The 22,625-nt window shown below is 53.9% G+C and overlaps 3 protein-coding genes across 5 annotated transcripts in view; all 3 read right to left on the reverse strand.

Annotated features, from left to right (window-relative positions):
- SETD1A (SET domain containing 1A, histone lysine methyltransferase) overlaps nt 1-1,182 on the reverse strand; it is a 29,325-nt gene extending 28,143 nt beyond the window's left edge. The window contains 1 exon segment of the mRNA XM_017867421.1: nt 97-1,182. The gene's annotated coding sequence lies outside the window, so the exon portion shown is untranslated.
- Nucleotides 1,183-3,145: 1,963 nt separating this feature from the next.
- ORAI3 (ORAI calcium release-activated calcium modulator 3) lies at nt 3,146-9,008 on the reverse strand. Its single transcript, XM_017873437.1, has 2 exons — nt 8,569-9,008; nt 3,146-4,914 (listed from the first exon to the last, which is right to left on the reverse strand). The coding sequence occupies exons 1-2, from the start codon at nt 8,794-8,796 to the stop codon at nt 4,255-4,257; spliced, it is 888 nt and encodes a 295-aa protein (XP_017728926.1). The 5' UTR covers nt 8,797-9,008; the 3' UTR covers nt 3,146-4,254.
- The window catches only part of FBXL19 (F-box and leucine rich repeat protein 19), a 32,307-nt gene continuing 12,827 nt past the window's right edge, over nt 3,146-22,625 (reverse strand). For 2 of the 3 annotated variants that reach the window (XM_017873328.1, XM_017873194.1), the window contains exons 8-11: nt 17,447-17,610; nt 17,188-17,349; nt 11,137-11,355; nt 9,307-11,032 (exon numbers count right to left, since the gene is read on the reverse strand). In XM_017873328.1, the coding sequence (XP_017728817.1) occupies nt 10,854-11,032; nt 11,137-11,355; nt 17,188-17,349; nt 17,447-17,610 (724 nt within the window). In that variant the 3' untranslated portion in view covers nt 9,307-10,853. Of the gene's footprint in view, nt 4,915-9,306; nt 11,033-11,136; nt 11,356-17,187; nt 17,350-17,446; nt 17,611-22,625 lie in introns of those variants that run through there. The other variant, XR_001885823.1, reaches the window with a different exon arrangement.

The raw sequence follows: 22,625 nt of genomic DNA on the forward strand, positions 1-22,625 counted from the left end.
GGCGGCGGCAGCGCGAGACCCGGCCCCGCAGCGGTGGCGGCGGCGGCGCCCCCCCACCACCACCTCCCCGGCGCGCGCACCAAACACCACCGCCACCTGCGCGAGGCCCAGCGGGCACAGGGTCTGCATTCGCACTTTCGCCACAGGCGCTGCCGGGGGACCCACGGGGCCGGGGGTAGCGGTTTCGTCTCGGCCGGCGCCCGGGGAGGCTCGGGAGTTGCGGCCCAGGGAGCCTGGAGATTGGCCGCATCCCCCGGAGAGTCGGCTTCGCCACGACGATCCAGATGCTGCGGCCCGGGACGCTTGACGAATCGGCGGCGACGAAAGCTGCGACTAGTCCCTGAGGAAAAGGGGCGGGGCAGAGGGGAGGAGGCCAGCCAGCGCTGGGGAAGCTTCAGTGGCGCGTTCGGGAGACGCAGATTCGCCGGGCGGGCGGGGCGAATCGCTGGACAGGATGCGCGCCGCTTTGCTCCTCTTCCCCGTCCCTTCCTTGCACGGCCAAAGTCTGAGAGGCTGCAGATTCGCCACTGTTCCCGGCCTTAGCCACAGCCTCCCCTTCATCCGCCTTGGTGGAGTCAAGAAAATAACGGCCCGTTAGCCAATCCCTGCTGGCAGAATCGACAACTTTTCTGGATTTTCTTACTGGCCCAAGTGAGAGGATAGCCCACTTCTGACCCTGGGGAAAATGCCTCCAGCCCAGAGCTCCTGTCAGAGTCCGATGATAATTTTCAGCCGAGTATCGAGGGACCCGAGGAATTCTGAGGATCCGGCCTGGCGAATCTGCGGATTCCGCTGTGGGCGGGGCCGAGTCAAGGGGCGTGGTCAGGGCGTGCGGAGCAAGGGACTAGGGGGCGCCTCCGGGAGGACCCACCAGGACTCATCCGGATGGGAGGGGCGGCCGGGAGGTGGAAAAACACAACCGTGAGCGGTGACTCAGGCGGTTTGCCCCGCCTCGCACATAAATGCAGGGTGCCTTTCCTTCCCGTTATCGTCCTTGGGTGTCTGGCTGCTTAGGATGCCCATTTGCCAGATGGGGAGAGAGAGGCCTGTAGAAGGTGCCCTACTTTGCCGTACTCAAACCCACCATTAGTGGTTAAATCCAGGGACTGCTTCAAGGTTTTCTGATGAACCTAGTGGGGCCTAAGTGCCCTTAAATGGGCCCTGTAATAATAAACGAGGTCCTACAGGAACGGGACTGGACTGGTGTCCTCCTGGCGTCGTGGTCCCAGTGTCCGCTTCTTGCGCTGTGGCGCCGTATGCTCACGGGATCCCTCCGCACGAGGGCAGCAGCGGCCCAGGCCTACAACTAAAACTCGGGCTGAGGTCTTAAGGCTGAGCACCCTTTTGATCCCATGTGAACGCCGGCACTCCCAGGAGGCCCCCTTTCCTGAGCTGAGGATGCCCCAGGCTCCTGATATGTGTACAGCAAGCCCTTGCTATATGACCTTGGGCAAGCCATTGACCTCTCTTAAGTTTCGGAGTCTTCCTTTAAACTTGGATGTCAATTTGTAGACAGCCCAACAGTGCAGAAAAGACCCTTAGAGCCTGGTTTATGCAAATTCACCATTTTAAGTAATAGGAAAAGGTGGAAGGGAGACTTACCCAAGGTCTCACACCACAAGACAGAAGAAGATTAGGACTAAAATTTTGAGGGAAATAAGCCTGAAAAAATTAATTTACGTGGAGGCATAGGTGTTGAGATCAGATTCCTTTCTGTTCTAGTTGAAAGGCACTGGTTCCTTTTCTCAAATCAAAGAGAGATTCCCATGTAAGGGGTAAAGATAGTCCAAGTTCAGTTTCATGGACTAACTGTGTGGTTTTGGGCAAGATCTTCAGCCTTCTTGGGCCTGTTTCCTTATCTCTGAAATGAAAATGATAAAGGCTTAACGCTTGAGGTGTTGGGGGAGTTAAATAAGATAACCTATGAAAGGCCCCTAGTATGTGGTAGTTGCTCAAGAAAGAAACTTGAGGCCAGGTGCAGTGGCTAACACTTGTAATCTCAGCGCTTTGGGAGGCCAAGGTGGGAGGATGACTTGAGCCCGAGTTCAAGACCAGCCTGGACAACATAGTGAGACCCTCCTCTCTACAAAAAAAAAAAAATTAATTCGCTGGGTTGGTGGCACATGCCTGTGGTACCAGCTATTTGGGAGGCTGAGGCGGTAGGCTCATGAGCCTGGGAGGTCAAGGCTGCAGTGAGCTGAGATTGCACAGCTGCACTCCAGCCAGGTGCGACGGCTCATGCCTGTAATCCCAGCACTTTAGGAGGCTAAGGCAGGTGAATCACTAGGTCAGGAGATTGAGACCATCCTGGCTAACACGGTGAAACACTGTCTCTACTAAAAACACAAAAAAATTAGCTGGGCATGGTGGCGGGCACCTGTAGTCCCAGCTACTCAGGAGGCTGAGGCAGGAGAATAGCATGAACCCGGGAGGTGGTGCTTGCAGTGAGCTGAGATCATGCCACTGCACTCCAGCCTGGGCGACAGTGCGAGACTCTGTCTCAAAAAAAAAGAAAAAAAAAAAAAGAGTAAGACTCTGTCTCAAAAAGAAAGAAAAACCTATACTAAATACTCAGGGAGGGCTGGGCATGGTGGCTCTCGCCTGTAATCCCAGCACTTCGGGAGGCCAAGGCAGGTGGATCACCTGAGGTCAGGAGTTTGAGACCAGATTGGCCAACATGGCGAAACCCCGTCTCTACTAAAAATACAAAAATTAGCCATGTGTGGTGGCACACACCTGTAATCCCGGCTACTCAGGTTTCTCGGCTGAGGCAGGAGAATTGCTTGAACCCGGGAGACAGAGGTTACAGTGAGCCGAGATCGCACCACTGCACTCCAGCCTGGGCAACACAAGACTCCATCTCTAAATAAATAAATAAATAAATAAATAAATAAATAAATAAATAAAACTCAGTGGAAGAGATAGAGACTCTGAACTCTGGGACAAGAGTTCAAAGCCTGTAGCCTTGGAATAACTCTCCCCATTCAGAAGCTGTTGGCTCTTGTTAGCATCTGACAGGGTTACACCTGAAACCCACTCCCTCCCAGGTCCTGTCCACCCAAACTTGCCACCACCCAGCTCTTGGGAACAAGTAAAGTTATCCTAAGAAGGCCTGCCCTGCATCCCGTTCACAGCAACAGAGACATCTGTGAAACATGATTTATTATATAAAACAAAGTGCATCCAAATTCAGTGTCAGAAAAGCTTTGTATTCCAAGGGCTAAGGACTGGACCTTCTCCCTTAAAACCTCCTCACCTAACCCTTGCTAAGGACTCAGGCCGGGGGCAGAGGCTGTCAGTCTCTAAAGATCCCAGCCCTGGCCCAGGAGGGAGAACAAGTTTGGTGCATAGCATGGTGCTAGGGCAGTGGGTCAGGCACCATCCCTCCTGCGAGTGGCCACAGGTCACCACGGTGGGGGAAGGTGGGGAGCTCCAACCTCCAAAGATAGGTTCATTGTAGGAAAAGCTAGACCAATGCCTGGGGTAGAAACACTCAAATCCCTCTACAACAACTAAAGCAAGAATGTGGAACCCATCAAAATCTTCCCCCAAAATGCCAACCATAAAATAGATTCTACAGAAATAAAGCAAGGAATCCCAGCACTTTGGGAGGCCAAGGCAGGAGGTTCACTTGAGCCCAGGAGTTTGAGACCAGCCTGGGAACGTGGCGAAACCCCGTCTCTACAAAAAATACAAAAAATTAGTCGGGTGTGGCAGTGCACACCTGTAGTACCAGCTACTTACTACCTGGGAGGCTGTGGTGGGAGAATCTTTTGAGCCTGGAAGGTTGAGGCTATAGTGAGCTGTGACTGTATCACTACACTCCAGCCTGGGCAACAGAGAGAGACTCTGTCTCAAAAAAAAAACAAACAATTAAACCAAGGGTTGGCTGCCTTCTGATCTTCGCATCCTGTATAGGAATGGAAATGGTGGCTAAGGTCAGCACCGAAGGTCCCACAAGCTCTCCCTGCCTCCCCTATGTCTACTGCATGATCCTTCAACTGAGGCCAGCCCAGGTGCAGAATAGCTTGCAAAACCCAAGGGACAGACTGATGGGGAAAATCCCTGGGAATGTGGGAGCTGCCCCAAGGCCCAGCCCAGAGGACCCTGCAGGCAGGAATCTGAACTCTGCCTGACAGTGGCCACTGCAAGTGGCTCCAGCCAGGGGTTGGGGGGAATGAGGTCTGTAGGCCCCTGAGGCCTCTTGCAGACCCAGGAGGGAGGCAGTGCTTGCAGCGGTGGCTAACACCAGCCTCACACAGCCTGCAGCTCCCCCTGCAGGCGATTCAGTTCCTCTAGTTCCTGCTTGTAGCGTTCAGTCTTGTGTGCCACCAAGGAGCGGTAGAAATGCAGGGCAAAGGCCACAAACACGAGCCCCACGGGTACCATGATGGCTGTGGAGGCCATTGCTGCTTGCCAGCCTGGCCCATGGGACACCCCACCACCACAGGTTTGCCGGGGTGGGCAGGCTGGCTCAGCCTGGGACGGTGCTGTGGATGCAGAGGATGGTGGGAGATTGGAAGCTGGACTAGGCGAGGTAGCCACTGGTGCCAGAGTCCCAGGCACCCGGGATGTGGGCACCATGGGGGTCGGTGTGTCCAAGGGAGCCCCAATGGGCACAAACTTGACCCAACCAACCAGGACAACTTCAGCAAGGAAGAGAAAGGTGCCCAGGGCAGTGGAGAAGCCCCAGGCCAGCTCCACGTAGCGGTGCAGTCTCTGGTGTGGTGACTGGTGGACAGAGTTGAGGTTGTGGATGTTGCTCACAGCTTCAATGTGGGGCAGCAGACACGTGGAGACCATGAGTGCAAAGAGGTGCACAGCCACCAGCACGGTGGTGCAGGCACTGAAGGCCACCAGCAGGCCTGGCGGGTACTCGTGGTCGCTCTCCAGCTGCACCTCCACCATGGCCACCTGCAGGAACAAGAGGGGATGGACTGACTCCCATAACCTCCTCAACTGTAGAGATTTTTTCCGCCTATTGGGATACATCACTGATACATATCCCTAGGACCTGGAACTGTGCCTGGCAGAAAGCAGAGACATTCAGTCTCTGTTGAGTAAACGAATGGATAGCTTTGCAAAGGCTCTGTTCTGTTCTGGTTTCCCCACCTGCCTATCAAGAGGGCTGGATGGCCGGGCGCGGTGGCTCAAGCCTAGAATCCCAGCACTTTGGGAGGCCAAAGTGTGTGGATCACCTGAGGTCAGGAGTTTGAGACCAGCCTGGCCAACATGGCAAAACCCTGTCTCTACTAAAAGTACAAAAATTAGCTGGGCATCGTGGTACATGTCTGTAATCCCAGCTACTCGGGAGGCTGAGGCAGGAGAACTGCTTGAACCCAGGAGGCAGAAGTTTGAATGAGCCAAGATCACACCACTGCACTCCAGCCTGGGCAACAGAGCAAGACTCTGTCTCGGAAAAAAAAAAAAAAAAAAAAAAAAGAGGGCTGGATGACATGCTTCTGACAGGTTTACTGCATAGGGATCAAACAGCAGATTCTGGAGCTGGGCTGCCTGGGCTCATTCTGTGCTCGAGCTGTGTAATCTTGAGCAAGTCAGTTCTCTGTGTGCCTCAATTTCCTATCTGGAAATGGAGATTGATAACAGCACCTCCCTGCCTTGTAGGGTTGGTATAAACATTAAATGAAATATACATGAAATGGGCTGGGCATGGTGGCTCACGCCTTTCATCCCAACACTTTGGGAGGCCGAGTCGGGTGGATCACCTGAGGTCAGGAGTTCAAGACCAGCCTGGCCAACATGGTGAAACCCTGTCTCTACTAAAAATACAAAAATTAGCCAGGCGTGGTGGTATGTGCCTGTAATCCTGGCTACTCAGGAACTTTGGAGGCTGAGGCAGGAGAATTGCTTGAACCCAGGAAGCAGAGGTTGCAGTGAGCCGAGATCACACCACTGCACTCCAGCCTGGGCAACAAAGTGGGACTCTGTCTCAAAAAAAAAAGAAAGAAAGAAGAAAGAAGGAAAGAAGGAAGGAAGGAAGGAAGGAAAGGAGGAAGGAAAGGAGGGAGGAAAGGAAGAGGAAAGGCAGAGGAAAGGAACAGACCAGGCACAGAGTAAGCACTATGTACGTGTTTGCTGTTCTTGCTATAGTGAGTGCTAAAATCTGAGGACAGAGTTTACAAATCGGCACACTGTGGACCACTTCCAGCTTGCAGACGTGTTTTGCTTGGCTCACACAGTGTGTTTCTTAAAAAATGGAAGATGTTGCCAACTTGTAAAACTCAAGAGAGTTTTTATATCCCTATTTCCAGATCCCCTTGAAAACTTGGAAGAATTGGCCACACTTGGCCCGCGTTCCTGCACGGCAACTATCAGCTCAAATCAGTCATGGCTGCTCCCCTTGGAAAGGTCATGGGGTCTCTCTCTCTCTTTTTTTTTTGGAGATGCCAGGTCTTGCTATGTTGCCCAGGCTGGCTGGACTTGAACTCCTGGGCTCAAGCGATCCTCCTGCCTTGGCCTCCCAAAGTGCTGGGATGAAAGGTGTGAGCCATCACCCTCGATGTCAGGGGGTCGCTTGCTTGCTAGTCCCTACCCAGCCAACTTGGTATCCATATTACTTGCCTGGCCCTTTGCAGACATTTAAGTTGATGAACCTATTCTAGGAATGTATAAATTTGGAGTCTGGAACCAGACTGCTTAGGCTCAAATCCTGCCACTTACTTGCTGTGGGACCTTGGGCAGGTGTCTTAACATCTCTGATCCTCAGTTTCCTCATCTGTAAAATGGCCAGAGTAGCAGTACCCACTTCGTAGGCTAACAGATGATGTACATAAAGGCACTGAGGGCAATGCCTGGTGCTTAGTGACAGCTGGATACAATTTGTATAATGCCATTCTAACTTAGGCCACCTGAGTTTCAGAATCCCACTCTCTCCCCATCCCTGGTTCTTGTAGGGTCCATTCGATTGCTCTGGGCCTGGGGAAAGAAGAAGGTAGGTGTAGAGGCTGGTGGGTGGAGGCAGGAAAACAGGGCTGAGTATTTTGGGAAATTGGGCCATGGCGGGTGTCAGGAGGTGTTTTCCACAGACAGGGATCTGGGCCAGGCTTAGTCCTGGTTTCTCCCAGAGCCTGGTCCAGCCTCAGTCTCCCCTGCTAGGACTGCGGCCAGTCCTGCCCCCAGAACCTAAACCTCCAGCCCCTTACTCCTGCAGAGAAGGCTCGGGCCCTTAAGCTGTCACCCCAGCAACCTGCACGTTCTGCTGTAGAGGGATTGTCTCCTTGGGAACAGGCTGGACCACGGGGTTGACCTCCCTCAGCTCAGGTGGCTGCTCCCTTCCCTCTGCAGGCTGTGTAGATGAAGGGGCACCAACGCCCTGTCCCCAGGTGATGCCCCCCATCAGGAAAGGTAAGCTGGTCTGTGGATTCTGGGAACCCATGTAGAAGACCAAAGGCTTATGATGACCCTTAGGGTTAGAGAGTTTCCCTGTCATTGTTCAAATATGGAGGTTATGACACAGATGGGGCAGGGACTAGCCCAGATCGCCTAACTCCATGGTCCCTACCCCAACCGCCTCTGATATCCATCCCCACAGGAGTGTGCTCCCCAAAGTACCTCCTGCAGCTCACTTTCTACTTTTTCCTGGGGTGATGGTGGGGAAAACCCCAGACTAACAGAGCAGCAACCCTGGGTCCCAGTTCATTCACTCCTGCCCAGAGGCGAGACCTTTGCTTTCCACACCTGTCCAATTGGACTAGCAGGCTAGTCTGAGCCATCCTTGGTGAGTGGCCTGCTCTGGCATGCTTGGCTCACCCTGGGGCGGGTACTTGGCGGGCTACAGAGGGCGCACCCTCCATGATCTCACAGTTTCCCACTGGCTTGCAAGGGGAGTGGAGGCCTGTCCAGGGTCACATAGCTGGCCACAAGTAGGGAGGAGCCAGGACTGTGTCTGTTGATCCTCACCCTGGGACCTCCCTCCGTCCCACTTCCTGTGAGGCCACCGCTGGGACAGACCGTTAGCCGACACCATCCTCCTGCACCTGTGGTTTATCAGCTTGAGAATCGCTTATCAGCTTCCTCATGGGCCTTCTCCCCAGCGGCTCCCTCCCGGGCATGATCTCTTGTCAGTTTTCCTGGTTGACACTAGCACCCCTTGGGCCTGCTGGGACGGGCCCAACTTCAGCTGGGTGACGCTGCCACCCAGCTGATCCATTTCCAGCCCCCCCACCTCGCCTGTTGATGCAGCCCCCACCCACCTGACCTGCCTTTGAAGCTGGCACTGGGACTTAAGAACCACTTCTGCCAGACACAGGCTCCGTCTGAACCACTCTGCCTTATCGTTGCAGTCAGCCCCACTGGCGATTTGTTCACCCCACTCCCTCTATGACACCTTTAGGACCTTAGTGTCCTCCGGTGGCCCCATCTCCTGGGGGCCCCTGTACACACACCTCCGTAAGAAGGGACTTGCTCAGTCCCTTGGGACCTTGTTCCTTTCCCCTTGACGAAAGCCCCCTCTGCCCTGTCTCCCTTGGGACCTGTTTACTTCCCCCCGACAACCTGTGTCCCCCACGTGCTCTGCCCCACCGTGTGTGCCCCCTCCCGGCCCCTCACCATGGCGAAGCCCGAGAGCAGGGCAGACGTGCGGCTGGAAGCTTTGAGCTTGGCCCGGCTGAGGTAGAGGCGGCGCCAGCTGAGCGCCCGCAGCGAGTGCTGACTGGCCCCCATAAGGTCCAGGTAGCCGCGGTGCACGAACTCCCGGTACGTGGCCGAGCCTGCAGGGCTCTCGCCCTCCGGGTTCAGCGGGGCCTGCTCGCACGCGTCCTCCTCGCCGCCCTTCATTCTGGGGACGGCGGCACCAGGCGGTCACTACTGGGCGGAGGCGCCTCGGGGGCCGCAGCCGGGCCGGCTCAAGCCCAGGGACGGCCCCATCCCTCGATAGGGCAAGCAGGATGCAGGCGGCGGGCGCCCAGGATGAGGCGGCCCCAGCGGAGCAGGAAGAGCAGGGTCTGCGGGAGCCCCAGGGGCCGGAGCGGGACAGCGGAGGCCGAAACAGGAACTGGGGCAGAGGCGGAGCCGGGCTGGCCACATGATGGGGTGGAGCCGGGGACCGAATCCCCGTGGTCCCGGGCCCACACAGATTCCCCGCGACCCCTACCCACCAAGATCATCCTCCAAGCGCCCGGACCCCACCAAGGTGCACGCCAGCCACAGCCACCTCCAAGGTACAGCTGGATACCCCAGGTGTCCACACTCAAATCCCTCCCAAAATGAACCCAGGAGAGGTGAGCCCACTCATCTGTAGGTAGGGACCCTGCACACACACACACACACACACACGAACTCCGCAGCCCCGGCTGGAAGATTTTGAATTTTATAGCAAACCGTATTGTACAGACCCGGGGCCCAGGGGCCCAGCCCGGCTGGGTCCCCCGCTTGCCCCTTGCCGGGCTGCCTCCTCCCTCCCTCAAGCGGCCCCATCCTCAAGCCTCTAGCGATCCCCAGGCCCCTCCCCTCCGGCCTTTGGTCCGCCCAGCCCTCCCCCCACCCGCGCACCTCCCTGTTACCTGAGGTATGTGGATAGATCTCCCCTTCCCTACATGGTAAGCCCCGCCCCCCGGAGGCCTACGTGGAGGGGCGGGACCTGACCCGGCTCCTCCCCCGGGCTCCGAAGCCCCACCCCGCGCTGGAAGAAAGGGCGGGAAGGAGGGCCAGCAGAGTCTGTTACTAGGTTCCCATGGCAACTAAGAGGGGCCATTTCCAGCCTTAGCACTGGCATCGGGAGGTGTCCGTTGGCTGCTATTTCCATGACAACCAGGAGTGGCAGTTCCCTGGGTAAATGGGATACAAGTTTCCGTGACGATGAAAGTGGGAAGAGCCAGGCTGGAGGAGTCCTATAGTCCCCATCCTTGGGCTTGCGCCACCAAGCCATAATGCAGGTCCGGCGGGTGCCGCCGCTCAATACAGTAAAACAAGAACAAGCCTGGGGGTGGCGCAGTCCCAAATGGGCACCCACCGGCCCGGTCTCAGGTCTCAGTCCAAGCTGGTCCAGTCCCCCTCACACTCCGGCTCCCCCAGGTCCGAGGTTCCCCCGGTTCAAGTAACACTTCAGTACAGATGAATGTTCAAGTATTGTGCGGAGAGGCGGGCAGGGGTTGGGGCGCCCCTCGCCACTCCCCTGGGCCGCGAGCTGAAGAGCGGCTGCCCGCGGCCCACACTCCTTACAATAGCTGCCGTTTTCAGTGACGTTCAAGGAGTCAGGGTCGGGGGAAGGAACTGAAGCCTGGGGAGGGGGGAAGCAGAGAGGTGACCCCCAAGGGGGTACTGCTGTCCCCACACCTGCTCTCATCCCCACCTCCAGCTCAGCCCCGGCTTGCCCCTGGCTCCCCTACCTCTGACACCTGGATACCCAATTGCTCCTCTGGTTTTCCTTTTGTGCCCCCCCGCCCCGCCCCCCAATTGAAGTAACTGGTCTTTGTTCCCTGAACCCTTGGTGGTCTGCTGTCTGCCCCGCCCCCCGCCCCTTCCACCTCCCTCAGCCCCTGGCTCCCATATCCTCTGTGTGTCCTTTCCCCATTCTCCCCCCCAACACTTGAACCATAACCCCCTCCCACCGTCCCTTCGGCTCAGCACCCTAGTACCTCTGACCCACTCCCCCCAGGGGATGGACAATGAAGCAGGTAGCAGGGGGAGGACATGGGAAGGAGAAACCCCCAGAGATATCAGTGCAGGGGGGAAAGAAGGGGGTGGCTGGCTTGAGTCCCTGGGTGGGAATCCCAAGTCACTGACACTCAGGAATCCCGGGGTGGTGAGGTGGGAACCTGGCCTCCCAGCAGGAGTGAAATGAAGCCGGAGGTCCAGGCTCCTGTCGAGTCCGGGGGAGGGTGGGGGGCGCCCAACTAGCTGTCCTTGAGAAGCAGCTTCTCCTCAGGGCAGCGGAAGGGGCCAGGGGGCCCAGCGGCTGCCAGCCGGGCACAAGCTTCGGGTGAGAGCTGGCGGCAAGAGCGCAGGTCTAGGCGGCGTAGACGAGGGCAGCGGCGGAACAGCGGGAGGCAGTGGTCCGTTAGGCGGTGGCAACCTGGGGATGGGGCAGTGGCAGCTGAGACCAGGCAGGTGAGCAAGGGGTTGGCACTGGCCATGAAGACACATAGGCTGGTGGGACGGATGGGGAACTGTGCTTACCAGCAAGATTGAGATGCACCAGGGTCTCCCGGAGTGGGGACGTGGGGGCCGTGAGGAGATGAACACTGGGGTCCCCGACGTGGGCGCAGTGGCTCAGGTCCAGGGCGCTCAGCTGGGGTGCGTGGCGCAGCAGGAGCCGCAGGGAGGCATCTGTCAGCTCCAGACCTGCCAGGCGCAGTTCTGCCACCCCCTGCAGCCGACCACGGCTCTCTGTTTGCCCTGGGCAGCCAGATGAGAGGTCAGCACTCCTGGCCACTCCCATCCCTGTGCCCAGGTATCCAGACCATCTCCCCTCTACCTGCTTCCCACATGAGTGAGTGACTTGTTGCACTCTGCGGCTTGCTCTTCTCAAAAACACCCTCATGACCTGACCTCATCTGTCCACTCCTCACATCACCTCATCGGAGGCCTTCCATGATTATTGTATTTGAGACTACAATATTCTGCCAGGCGTGGTGGCTTACACCTGTAATCCCAGCACTTTGGGAGGCCGAAGCAGGTGGATCACAAAGTCAAGACTTCAAGGCCAGCCTGGCCAACATGGTGAAACCCCGTCTCTACTAAAAATACAAAAATTAGCCAGGCATGGTGGCAGGTGCCTGTAATCCCAGCTACTCAGGAGGCTGAGGCAGGAGAATCACTTGAACCCAGGAGGTGGAGGTTGCAGTGAGCCAAGATTGTGCCACTGCATCCCAGCCTGGGCAACAGAGCGAGACTCCATCTCTAAATAAATAAATAAATAAATAAATAAATAAATAATCAGTCAGTCAGTCAGTCAGTCAGTCTGGGGACCTCCCCTCCTCTCTCTTGCTAGCTGTCTTGCCATGTGACATGCAGACTCCTTCACATTCCATCAAGAGTAAAAGCTACCTGAGGCCTCCCCAGAAGTTGAGCAGATGCAGGCACCACACTTCCTGTACAGCAGAACCCTGAGCCAATTCAACCTCTTTTCTTTATAAATTACCCAGCCTCAGGTACATTTCTTTATAGCAATGCAAAAACTAATGTAATTCCCCACACTCCTACCACTTCCTTGCATTTTTTCCTCTTTTCTCACCATTTGACATATTATATGCGTTTTTCTGACATATATACGTTTTCCTTTTCTTTTTTACCCCCCGAGACAGAGTCTTGCTCTGGTGTGCCGTGGTATGATCTTGGGTCACTGCAACCTCCGCCTCCCGGGTTCAAGAAATTCTCCTGCCTCAGCCTCCCGAGTAGCTGGGATTACAGGCGCACACCACCATGCCTGGCTAATTTTTGTATTTTTAGTACAGACAGGGTTTCACCACATTGGCCAGGCTAGTCTCGAACTCCTGACCTCGTGATCCACCCACCTCAGCCTCCCAAAGTTCTGGGATTACGCACATGAGCCACTGCACCCGGCCATATATACATTTTTCTTATTAATCTTTCTCTCCTGCCACAAGACTGTCAGTACTACCAAGGCAGGAATTTTTGTCTGCTGTTCATTGCTGTAGTCCCAGCAACTGAGACACAGTAGGTGTTCAATTTATTTTCGTTCATTCATTCATCAGACACATGACATCCCTGATGGGTCTACCATCCAGGCCCCTCTCCCACTTCCCTCCCCTCCATAGTCAGTAAGTCCCCATCAGGAGCCTCTCTTTTCTCCCTGGTCACCACTCGGGGTCAACACAACTGGTGCCTGAACTGGGCCAGCCTCCTCACCTGCTCCACTTCTCTGCTCTTCTTTCTGGCATCCAGAAAGCCGATCTCAAATACAAATGGGACAGCATCCCTTCTCTAAAACTCTCTGAGGGTGCCTCAAAGAGGTCTAGCCTCCTTGGTAGAACATCTCAGTTCCTATAAGGTCTCAGCTGCTAACTCCTCTCCCTCACCCCTGAACACCTGGGCCACATTCCACAAGTGGCCCTGCCTGAGAGACTCTGCCTGCCCCATGTCCCTCTGTCCCTGGTCTTCAGGTCTGAGCTCAGAGGCTCCCTGCTCCCCAGTCTGCAGGATCAAAGTGCTCACACCCCTCATCTTGGCATCCAAAGAATATAGTCTACATTTATTTTATGCCAATGGGTCTCAAACTAGAGAGGCTTCAAAGTCACCTGGAAGGGCTGGTTAAAAGGGATTGCTGGTCCCAGCTGGGCGCAGTGGCTCACGCCTGTAATCCCAGCACTTTGGGAGGCTGAGGCAAGCGGATCATCAGGTCAGGAGTTCGAGACCAGCCTGGCCAACATGGTGAAACCCCGTCTCTACTAAAAATACAAAAAAATTAGTTGGGTGTGGTGGTGCATGCCTGTAATCCCAGCTACTCAGGAGGCTGAGACAGGAGAATCGCCTGAACCCGGGAGGCAGAGGTTGTAGTGAGCCGAGATTGTGCCACTGTACTCTAGCCTTGGCGAAAGATCGAGACTCCATCTCAAAAAAAAAAAAAAAGGGATTGCTTGTCCCATCCCCAGAGTTTAGGCAGGTCTACAGGTTCATTTATTTTTGAGACAGGGTCTTGCTCTGTCGCCCAGGCTGGAGTGCAGTGGTACAATCACAGCTTACTGCAGCCTCAACCTCTCTGTAACTCACTGTAGCCTTGATCCTCCCACTTTGGCCTCCCAAAGTGCTGGGATTACAGGCCTGAGCCACCGCGCCTGACCAGAGTTTACTTTTTTTTTTTTATTGAGATGGAGTCTCGCTCTGTAGCCCAGGCTGGAGTACAGTGGTGCAATCTCGGCTCACTGCAACTTCCACCTCCCAGGTTCAAGCAATCTCCTGCCTCAGCCTCCCAAGTAGTTGGGATTAAAAGAATGTGCCACCATACCCGGCTAATTTTTTAATTTTTTTTTAGTAGAGACGGGGTTTCACCATGTTGGCCAGGCTGGTCTCGAACTCCTGACCTCAAGTGATCTGCCCACCTCGGCCTCCCAAAGTGCTGGGATTACAGGTGTGAGCCACCACGCCTGGCCCAGAGTTTACTTTTTTTTAACAAGTTCTCCACTGTTGTGGATGCTGCGGGTCCCCAGACCATACTTTAAGAACCACAGCCTTGGGAGTCAAGATCTCTGATCATCATTCCTGTTTATAGCCAGGAAACCCAGGCCTGGTGATGCTGAATCTGAACTCTTACTACAATGTTGTCTGCCTCCCAGGCACCAGGCTATGCCTAAGATAAACTATTAATAGATCAGATAGCACAAACCATGAGGCTGCCCTCCAAACGTGTTTTATGGCGTCTACAGAATGCTAAAAATGTCCTTAATGACTAACACTACAAAAGGACATTTTATAAATAAATTTATGTACTGAGCTTTTCCTTGAAGAATCGTAAGATGTGGCCTCACTAGGCACTCCTTCCCACCAGATGATGCAGATGATGACTAGGGGGAGCTGGGCGGCTAGGTGCCGCTCCCTAATGTCCTGCACCAATCCATCACTTCTGTTACCTCCCAAGTCAACTCAATGGGCACTTGACTTTGCAAGCCCTAAATTGTAACCCCTCCTCCTGTCTTTGAGGAGCCAAGGGCCTGGAAAGGGGATACCTTTACAGATGCCCTCAACCTTGGGCCATAGCTAAAGGCCCAAGGAGGAAAGGCCCATAGAGGAAAGCAGAGGAAAGAGAAGTCACTTCTGGCTTGGGCAGGGAGGAGTGGGCATCAGTGAGGATTTCACTGAGGTGGTGGCATTTAAGCTGGGCAAGAGTTGGAAGGTGTGTGGCACTGTTCACAATAGTAAAAGCCATGGAATCAATCTCAATGCCCATCAATGATAGAACGAATAAAGAAAATGCGGTACATATACACCATGGAATACTATGCAGCCATAAAAAAGAACGAGATCATGTCCTTTACAGGAACATGGATGGAGTTGGAGGCCATTATCCTTGGCAAACTAATGCAGGAACAGAAATTGCATGTTCTCACTTAAAGGTGGGAGCTAAATGATGAGAACACATGCACACATCCATGGGAATAACATACCCTGGAGCCTTTCGGAGGGAGGAGGGAGAGGATCAGGAGAAATAATTAATGGTAAATAGACTTAATACCTGGGTGTTGAAATAATCGGTACAACAAACCCCCATGACACAAGTTTACCCATGTAACAAACCTGCACATATACCCCTGAACTTAAAAGTTAAGAAAATGATAATAGGCCGGGCGCGGTGGCTCAAGCCTGTAATCCCAGCACTTTGGGAGGCCGAGACGGGCGGATCACGAGGTCAGGAGATCAAGACCATCCTGGCTAACATGGTGAAACCCCGTCTCTACTAAAAATACAAAAAACCAGCCAGGCGACCTGGCGGGCACCTGTAGTCCCAGCTACTCGGGAGGCTGAGACAGGAGAATGGCGTGAACCCGGGAGGCGGAGCTTGCAGTGAGCTGAGATCCGGCCACTGCACTCCAGCCTGGGCGACAGAGCGAGACTCCGTCTCAAAAAAAAAAAAAAGAAAATGATAATAAAACTGAAAAAAAAAAAAAAGGCCCACCTTCGTGAGCTCCTGATAAAGGGCTGAACTGATCTGAATTCCAGCAGGAAGAAATGGACCAGCCAGCACCTTACCACCTCCCAGGATGCACTATTCCCAATGCCCACCTCACCCACTACCCATAGCTCTCCAACTCAGTCCGGTTCCAGTAAGAGTGGACAATGGCTGAGTGCTCTTGCCTGACTGGGTGACCTGCAGCAGTCAATCCCTCTGGGCCTCCAGTGCCTCATCTAGAATGTGGGAAGAATCCTAGTTGCTTCTCTATTCTCCCCTTCCAGGGCTGCTGTGAAGGGGGTGGGGTGGGAAGAAGGGAACTATGAAAGAGAGGGGTGAAAGAACTCCAAAAGAAAAGATTCTTCTGGCTAGGCGTGGTGGCTCACGCCTATAATCCAACACTTTGGAAGGCAGAGGTGGGCAGATCACTTGGGACAAGGAGTTCGAGACCAGCCTGGGCAACATGATGAAACCCTGTTTCCATAAGAATTATAAAAAAATTAGCTAGGTTTAGGGGGCCAGGCGCAGTGGCTCACGCCTGTAATCCCAGCACTTTGGGAGGCCGAGACGGGCGGATCACGAGATCAGGAGATCGAGACCATCCTGGCTAACATGGTGAAACCCCGTCTCTACTAAACAAAATACAAAAAATTATCCAGGCGTGGTGGCGGAGGCAGGAGAATGGCGTGAACCCAGGAGGCGGAGGTTGCAGTGAGCCGAGATTGCACCACTGCACTCCAGCCTGGGTGACAGAGCGAGACTCTTTAAAAAAAAAAAAAATTAGCCAGTCGTGGTGACACACGCTTGTAGGCCCAGCTACTCAGGAGGCTGAGGTAGGGAGGATCACTTGAACCCAGGAGGCATAAATTGCAGTGAGCTGAGATCTCGCCACTGAACTCCAGCCTGGGTGACAGAGCCAGATGGTCTCAAAAAACACAAACAAAAACAAACAAAAGGATTATCTTATTTCAGGCGCCTGCAAATCTCCTTTTGAAAATCTTTCCTCAAACTAGACTTCTCCAATCCTGATTGCCTGCTCATTCAAGTTATTCATTCAACAGCTATCTGCAAAGCAGCTACTGAGAAGGTGCTGGGGCACCAGCCAGTGCTTGCCCTCAGGGAGCTGCAGACCCTGGCAGGAGGGCACAGATGTGCATCAAGGCGCTCCACAATTGCCCAGTATTATGCTGGTGGGCTGCTCTCAAAGCTGAGAGGGACGCTGAGCTCAGTGTGGGGTGGGATCAGGGAGAGCTTCTTGGAGGAGTGGCATTTATACCCAGGCCTAAAGGATGATGAGATTTAAGTAGATGAAGAGAGATGGCCTCTGCTTCCAGCATCCCCCTCTGCCAATATGGGCCTCCTGCCCCACCAAACTGTTGGGTCTCATGCTCCCTGGGAAAACCCTGTCCCTTTCAAGGCTCAAAGTACACAGCAGCTGGGTGAATGAATGAATAATGCCCAACCAGGGCCTTCCTATTCAAACTCATGTGTTCTTTCCTTTCTTCAAATACTTTACCATCCAGCATGAGTCAGAAGAGACCTGAGAGGCCTCCTACCCTACCCTTGCCCAGCCCATTCTCCAGAAAAGCAAACGGAGGCTGCACCTGGTTTGGTGTCTGGTGGAGGCAGCAGCAGCTCCCGGAGCTGGGAATCTTTAACATCCTCGATCCAGCGGAGGTCCAGGAGCCGCAGGGCTGGCAGTGGGGCTGAGCCCAGGGCAGAGACGGAGAGCCAGGAGCAGCCAGAGAGCACCAGCTCCTGCAGGCCTGCGGGGAGAGGGGGCGGTCAGGAAGCAGGTGCTGTGAGGACTCCATCCCAGGCCTGTCCCTGTCACCACCCTGTCCTCCGCACCACACACCCTACCTTGTAGTCGGTTCAGAAGCCACATGAGCTGCTTCTTGGAGACACCTGTCCAGCTGAGGTCCAGGGCACGGGGCTGGCGGCGAACCACACCACTGAGCATGGGCGGGGTCAGTGACTTCCGCCGGCTCAGGTCCATTCGAGGCCACAGACGCTTGTCATAGCACCTGGCAGCCATAGGGGGGAGACAGAGACCTCAGCCCTCAGCTCTCAGCAGCCCACAGTTCCCAGGCTCCCCAGCTCCAGCTCCAAGGGTGTACCTCAGCTCTCTTCTGGCCACACAGACAACAGGGTGGCAAGAAGCACCTGGCCTCGGCCAAGAGCACTGGGACTGGAACCCAACTCCATCACTAACTGGAAATGAGACCCTGGGCAAGTCTGCTCCTCTCCCTGAGCCTCAGAAGCCTCGTTTATGATTGAAGGCAATAGCCCCCGACTCTGCCTGCCCACAGGGCAGCTGTCAGGTCACACGGGCTCATTCCAGCTGTGGGCCTCCCAGCATAGAAAGCATGCTGCTCAACACATACACAAATGCCACACATGCTGCCTGATGTCATGCCAAGGGGACTGGTGTTATCCAGTCGTCTCCAGCCACCCTTGGGCTTCTCGATTCCTGAGTTTCAGCGCTCATGGGTCCTTGCCTCCTTTACTCATCTCTGCCTCTGATCCACACCTGCCCCATCTTGACAGCCAGCTGCCCGCAGCTGGACTTACAGCCCTAATATCTTCCCATTACATTACTGTGTTCCTCCAACTAGAATGTAAATTCCACAAGGGCAGATTTGCCTTTTCCACTTTTTGAAAAAAAATTTTTTTGAGACAGGGTCTCACTGTCACCCAGGCTGGACACTACCGTGGCTCACTGCAGCCTCAACCTACTGGGCTCAAGCAATCCTCCCACTTCAGCCTCCTGAGTAGCTGGGACCACAGGCACATGTCACTACACCTGGCTAATTTTTAAACAATTTTTTTGCAAAGACAGGGTCTCACTATGTTGCCCAGGCTCGTCTTGAACTCCTGGCCTCAAGTGATCCTCCTGCCTTGGCCTCCCAAAACACTGGGATTACAAGCATGAGCTACTGCACCCAGCTGTGCATTTGTAATGAATGAATCAAGCTAGTAATTACTTAAAGCTTCCACTGACCACTCTCCCCCACCTCCTCATCTACAGCATTTCATTTATTCTCTGATTATGCAATGCCTTTTAGGTCCCAAATATTGAAGCTACTAAATGAGGCCTGAACAACTTTAAACAGGTTTCCTAACCCCAGCACTCCACAGGCCTCGACAGACTATCTAACATGCAGTGGGCTGGGTGCAGTGGCTCACACCTGTAATCCCAGCACTTTGGGAGGCTGAGGTGGGTGGATCACGAGGACAGGAGTTCGAGAACAGCCTGGCCAAAATAGTGAAACCCTGTCTCTACTAAAAGTACAAAAAATTAGCCGGGCGTGGTGGCGGGCGCCTGTAATCCTAGCTACTTGGGAGGCTGAGGCAGGAGAATCACTTGAACCCAGGAGGTGGAGGTTGCAGCGAGCCGAGATCGTGCCACTGCACTCCAGCCTGGGCGACAGTGTGAGACTCCATCTCAAAAATAACAAAAAACATGCAGTGAACTGGAAAAGGGCTTCTCAAACTTACTTCCCCAGGAACCCTTCCCAACCTCTCCCAAGGTAATCTAATAACACTGTAGTACACCGAAGTTCCTTTGGACTCAGTTTGAGAACTCTCTTCTCGTTCAGTAGTTCTCAAAGGCAAGTCTGCAAATGCCTCTGAGACTCAATAGACTATGTCAGAACCAGGCCCAGGAAGCTTTTTTTTTTTTTTTTTTCCCTTGAGACAGCGTCTCGCTTAGTCTCCCAGGCCGGGGTGCAATGCTGCGATCATAGCTCACTGCAACCTCAAACTCCTGGGCTCAAGCCATCCTCCCACCTCAGCCTCCTGAGCAGCTGGGACCACAGGCACATGCCACCACACCTTTTTTTTTTTTTGAGACAGAGTTTCGCTCTTGTTGCCCAGGCTAGAGTGCAATAGTGTGATCTTGGCTCACTGAAACCACCGCCTCCCGATTTCAAGCGATTCTCCTGCCTCAGCCTCCAGAGTAGCTGGGATTACAGGCATGTGCCACCGCGCCTGGCTAATTTTTTGTATTTTTAGTAGAGATGGGGTTTCTCCATGTTGGGCAGGGTGGTCTCGAACTCCTGACCTCAGGTGATCTGCCCACCTCGGCCTCCCAAAGTGCTGGGATTACAGGCGTGAGCCACTGCGCCTGGCCTATTTTTTTATTTTTAGTAGAGACAAGGTTGCCCAGGCTGGTCTTGAACTCCTGAGCTCAGGCGATCCTTTCCTTGGCCTTCCAAGGGAAGCTGTCTCTTGCTTCCCTCCCTGCCCTCATGACTCTGAAAGGCTTTTCCTTGCAGAAGCCCTGGGCTGGGGCCGTGATTCCCAAGCTCCAGTATTTGCTGTTCACTTATCTGCATAACATGATTTATCTTTGAATCATCTCCTCTTTGCACTTAAAACCAGTATTCTTTCCCATAAATATGTTAATCTTAAAAATAAACACAAAAGGCTGGGCTGGGTGGCTCACGCCTGTAATCCCAGCACTTTGGGAGGCCGAGACAGGTGGATCAAAAGGTCAGGAGCTCGAGACCATCCTGGCTAACACAGTGAAACCCCGTCTCTACTAAAAATACAAAAAAAAAAAAATTAGCCAGGCATGATGGTGGGCGCCTGTAGTTCCAGCTACTTGGGAGGCTGAGTCAGGAGAATGGCGTCAACCTGGGAGGCGGAGCTTGCAAGTGAACCAAGACTGCACCACTGCACTCCAGCCTGGGCGACAGAGCGAGGCTGTCTCAAAAATAAATAAATAAATAAATAAAATAAATAAATAAAACAAAATAAACACACAAAAAAACAGACCAGAGTTATTAAATCCTAGCCAGGTGTTGCCGTTGCTTTAGGCTACTACCTGAAGACTACTTTTGTTAAATAGGGAGATAAGTATCAGAGAAGTGTTAGAAAAAGCACCCAGTGGAGAAGACTTCCTTTCCAAAACTCACAGAGGGATTAAGCCATACTTTTGTGTCACTGAAAAATGCCAGGCCTACTCCAGAGGCCCAGTGTGTTGTTTTATTATTTTTTTGAGACAAGGTCTCACTCTGTCGCCCAGGCTAGAGTGCAGTGGTGCAATCATAGCTCACTGCAGCCTCAAACTCCTGGGCTCAAGTGATCCCCCTGCCTCAGCCTCCCATGTAGCTGGGACCACAGGTATGCTTAGCTAATTTTTTCTTTTTAAATAGAGATGGGGGGGTCTCACTATATTGCCCAAGCTGGTCTTGAACCCCTGGGCTCAAGCAATTCTCCTGCCTCAGCCTCCCAAAGTGCTGGGATTACAGGTGTGAGCCACCGGGCCCAGCCCTGGTGTGATGTTTTAGAGAAGGCTGAGGGCACAGACACTAAGGCTTTAGTCCAAACACCTTCACCCCTCTGCCACCCACTCTCCTGTTCCCTCCTACCCTCACCCTGCTTTTCTGGCATTCTAGCCTCTCCCTCTCCTGATTCCTTTCTCTCAACTAATAAACATCTGCAAATCTCTCCAATTCAAAACATGAAAAGGAAAAAAACCAACCCACACCCGACCCAGCTTCTGCCCCAGGTCCTGCCCCTTTGCTCTTTCAGTGAGCAAGAAAATCGGCGGCGTCTGCCACATCCAAAACCTCGCTCTGCCCACTCTGACCCCGTCACAGCTGTCACCGCTTCCTTGAAGCCACTTCCCTTCCACGGTCCACAGCTGAAAGGAAGCCCCTTTCCCTGGGGGCGCCCACAGGCCCCCAACTGTGTTTCTGTATCATACTGCACAAGGGCCAGGCCACACACTTGCCCACCTACAGACACAGTGCTGTCTAATGCCAACACGCTGTGGCACATGCTGTGCCTCTGCCAGAAATGCCAACCCAGAGCCTTCGTGGCTCAGCTCCAGTGCCTCCTCTTCCAGGAAGTCTCCCACACCCTTCCTTGGCTAGAGCTCATCAGTCCCCCTGCTCTTGTACAACCAGGACACTGGGGTTAAACCTCAGAGGGGCAATCAAGAGTCACTGAGGGTGACTATCTGGCTTCCACTGGGCATGGAGGAGGCAAAGATGACAGGTTCCTGCCATACAGTCAGAGAGATATGGACAGTCCACAGTAACTGAGGCGACAGGTGGCATGGTAAGAGTCACCTCAAGGACTGGGTTGGGGGAGCCTCCTGGGGGGACAATGCCTGACCTGAGACTCCAAGGAAAGCAGCAGTTACTTCAGCATGGGGAGGGGGAGGAGGGCGTGTGTTCCAGATGGAAAAGAACCTGTGTCCAGGCCCACGAGAGACAAAACGGAGAGCTCTGGAAACCCCAGGCCACAGGAACTCATCATCATAACCAGAGACATGCTGATCACAGTGACTTCAGCACTACTAACCAGCCATTATCCAGGGTTCACTGTGTGCCAGGGACTGTCCCATGCATTAAGCACTGAACCTCACACCAGCCCTAGGAGGTCAACATTACCATTATCATCTCCTTTCTACAGTAAAGAAAATAAGGCAGGCGGGCGCAGTGGCTCAGGCTTGTTAATTCCAGCACTTTGGGAGGCCAAGGTGGATGGATCACGAGGTAAGGAGTTCGAGACCAGCCTGGTCAACATAGTGAAACCCCGTCTCTACTAAAATACAAAATTAGCTGGGTGTGGTGGCACGTGCCTGTAGTCCCAGCTACTTGGGAGGCTGAGGCAGGAGAATCACTTGAACCAGGGAGGCGGAGGTTGCAGTGAGCTGAGACCACAGCATCCCACTCCAGCCTGGGTGTCAGACTCCGCCTCAAAAAAAAAAAAAAAAAAAAAAAGCCGGGTGCGGTGGCTCACGCCTGTAATCCCAGCACTTTTGGAGGCCGAAGCGGGTGGATCATGAGGTCAGGAGATCGAGACCATACTGGCTAACACGGTGAAACCCCATCTCTACTAAAAAAAAATACAAAAAATTAGCCGGGCATGGTGACAGGCACCTGTAGTCCCAGCTACTCAGGAGGCTGAGGCAAGATAATGGCGTGAACCCGGGAGGCGGAGCTTGCAGTGAGCTGAGATCACGCCACTGCGCTCCAGCCTGGGCGACAAAGCGAGCCTCCATTTAAAAAAAAAAAAANGAGGT

Source organism: Rhinopithecus bieti, unplaced genomic scaffold, assembly GCF_001698545.2.
Source record: "Rhinopithecus bieti isolate Rb0 unplaced genomic scaffold, ASM169854v2 scaffold_63, whole genome shotgun sequence".
NCBI lineage: Eukaryota > Metazoa > Chordata > Mammalia > Primates > Cercopithecidae > Rhinopithecus > Rhinopithecus bieti.

What these genes read in the sequence shown, in the direction of transcription:
- ORAI3 (XM_017873437.1), bottom strand. Translation starts at nt 8,796, where the DNA reads ATGAAGGGCGGCGAGGAGGACGCGTGCGAGCAGGCCCCGCTGAACCCG. An exon ending in TGCTCTCGGGCTTCGCCATG is followed by an intron (nt 4,915 to 8,568) that starts GTGAGGGGCCGG and finishes TTGTTCCTGCAG; the next exon opens with GTGGCCATGGTGGAGGTGCA.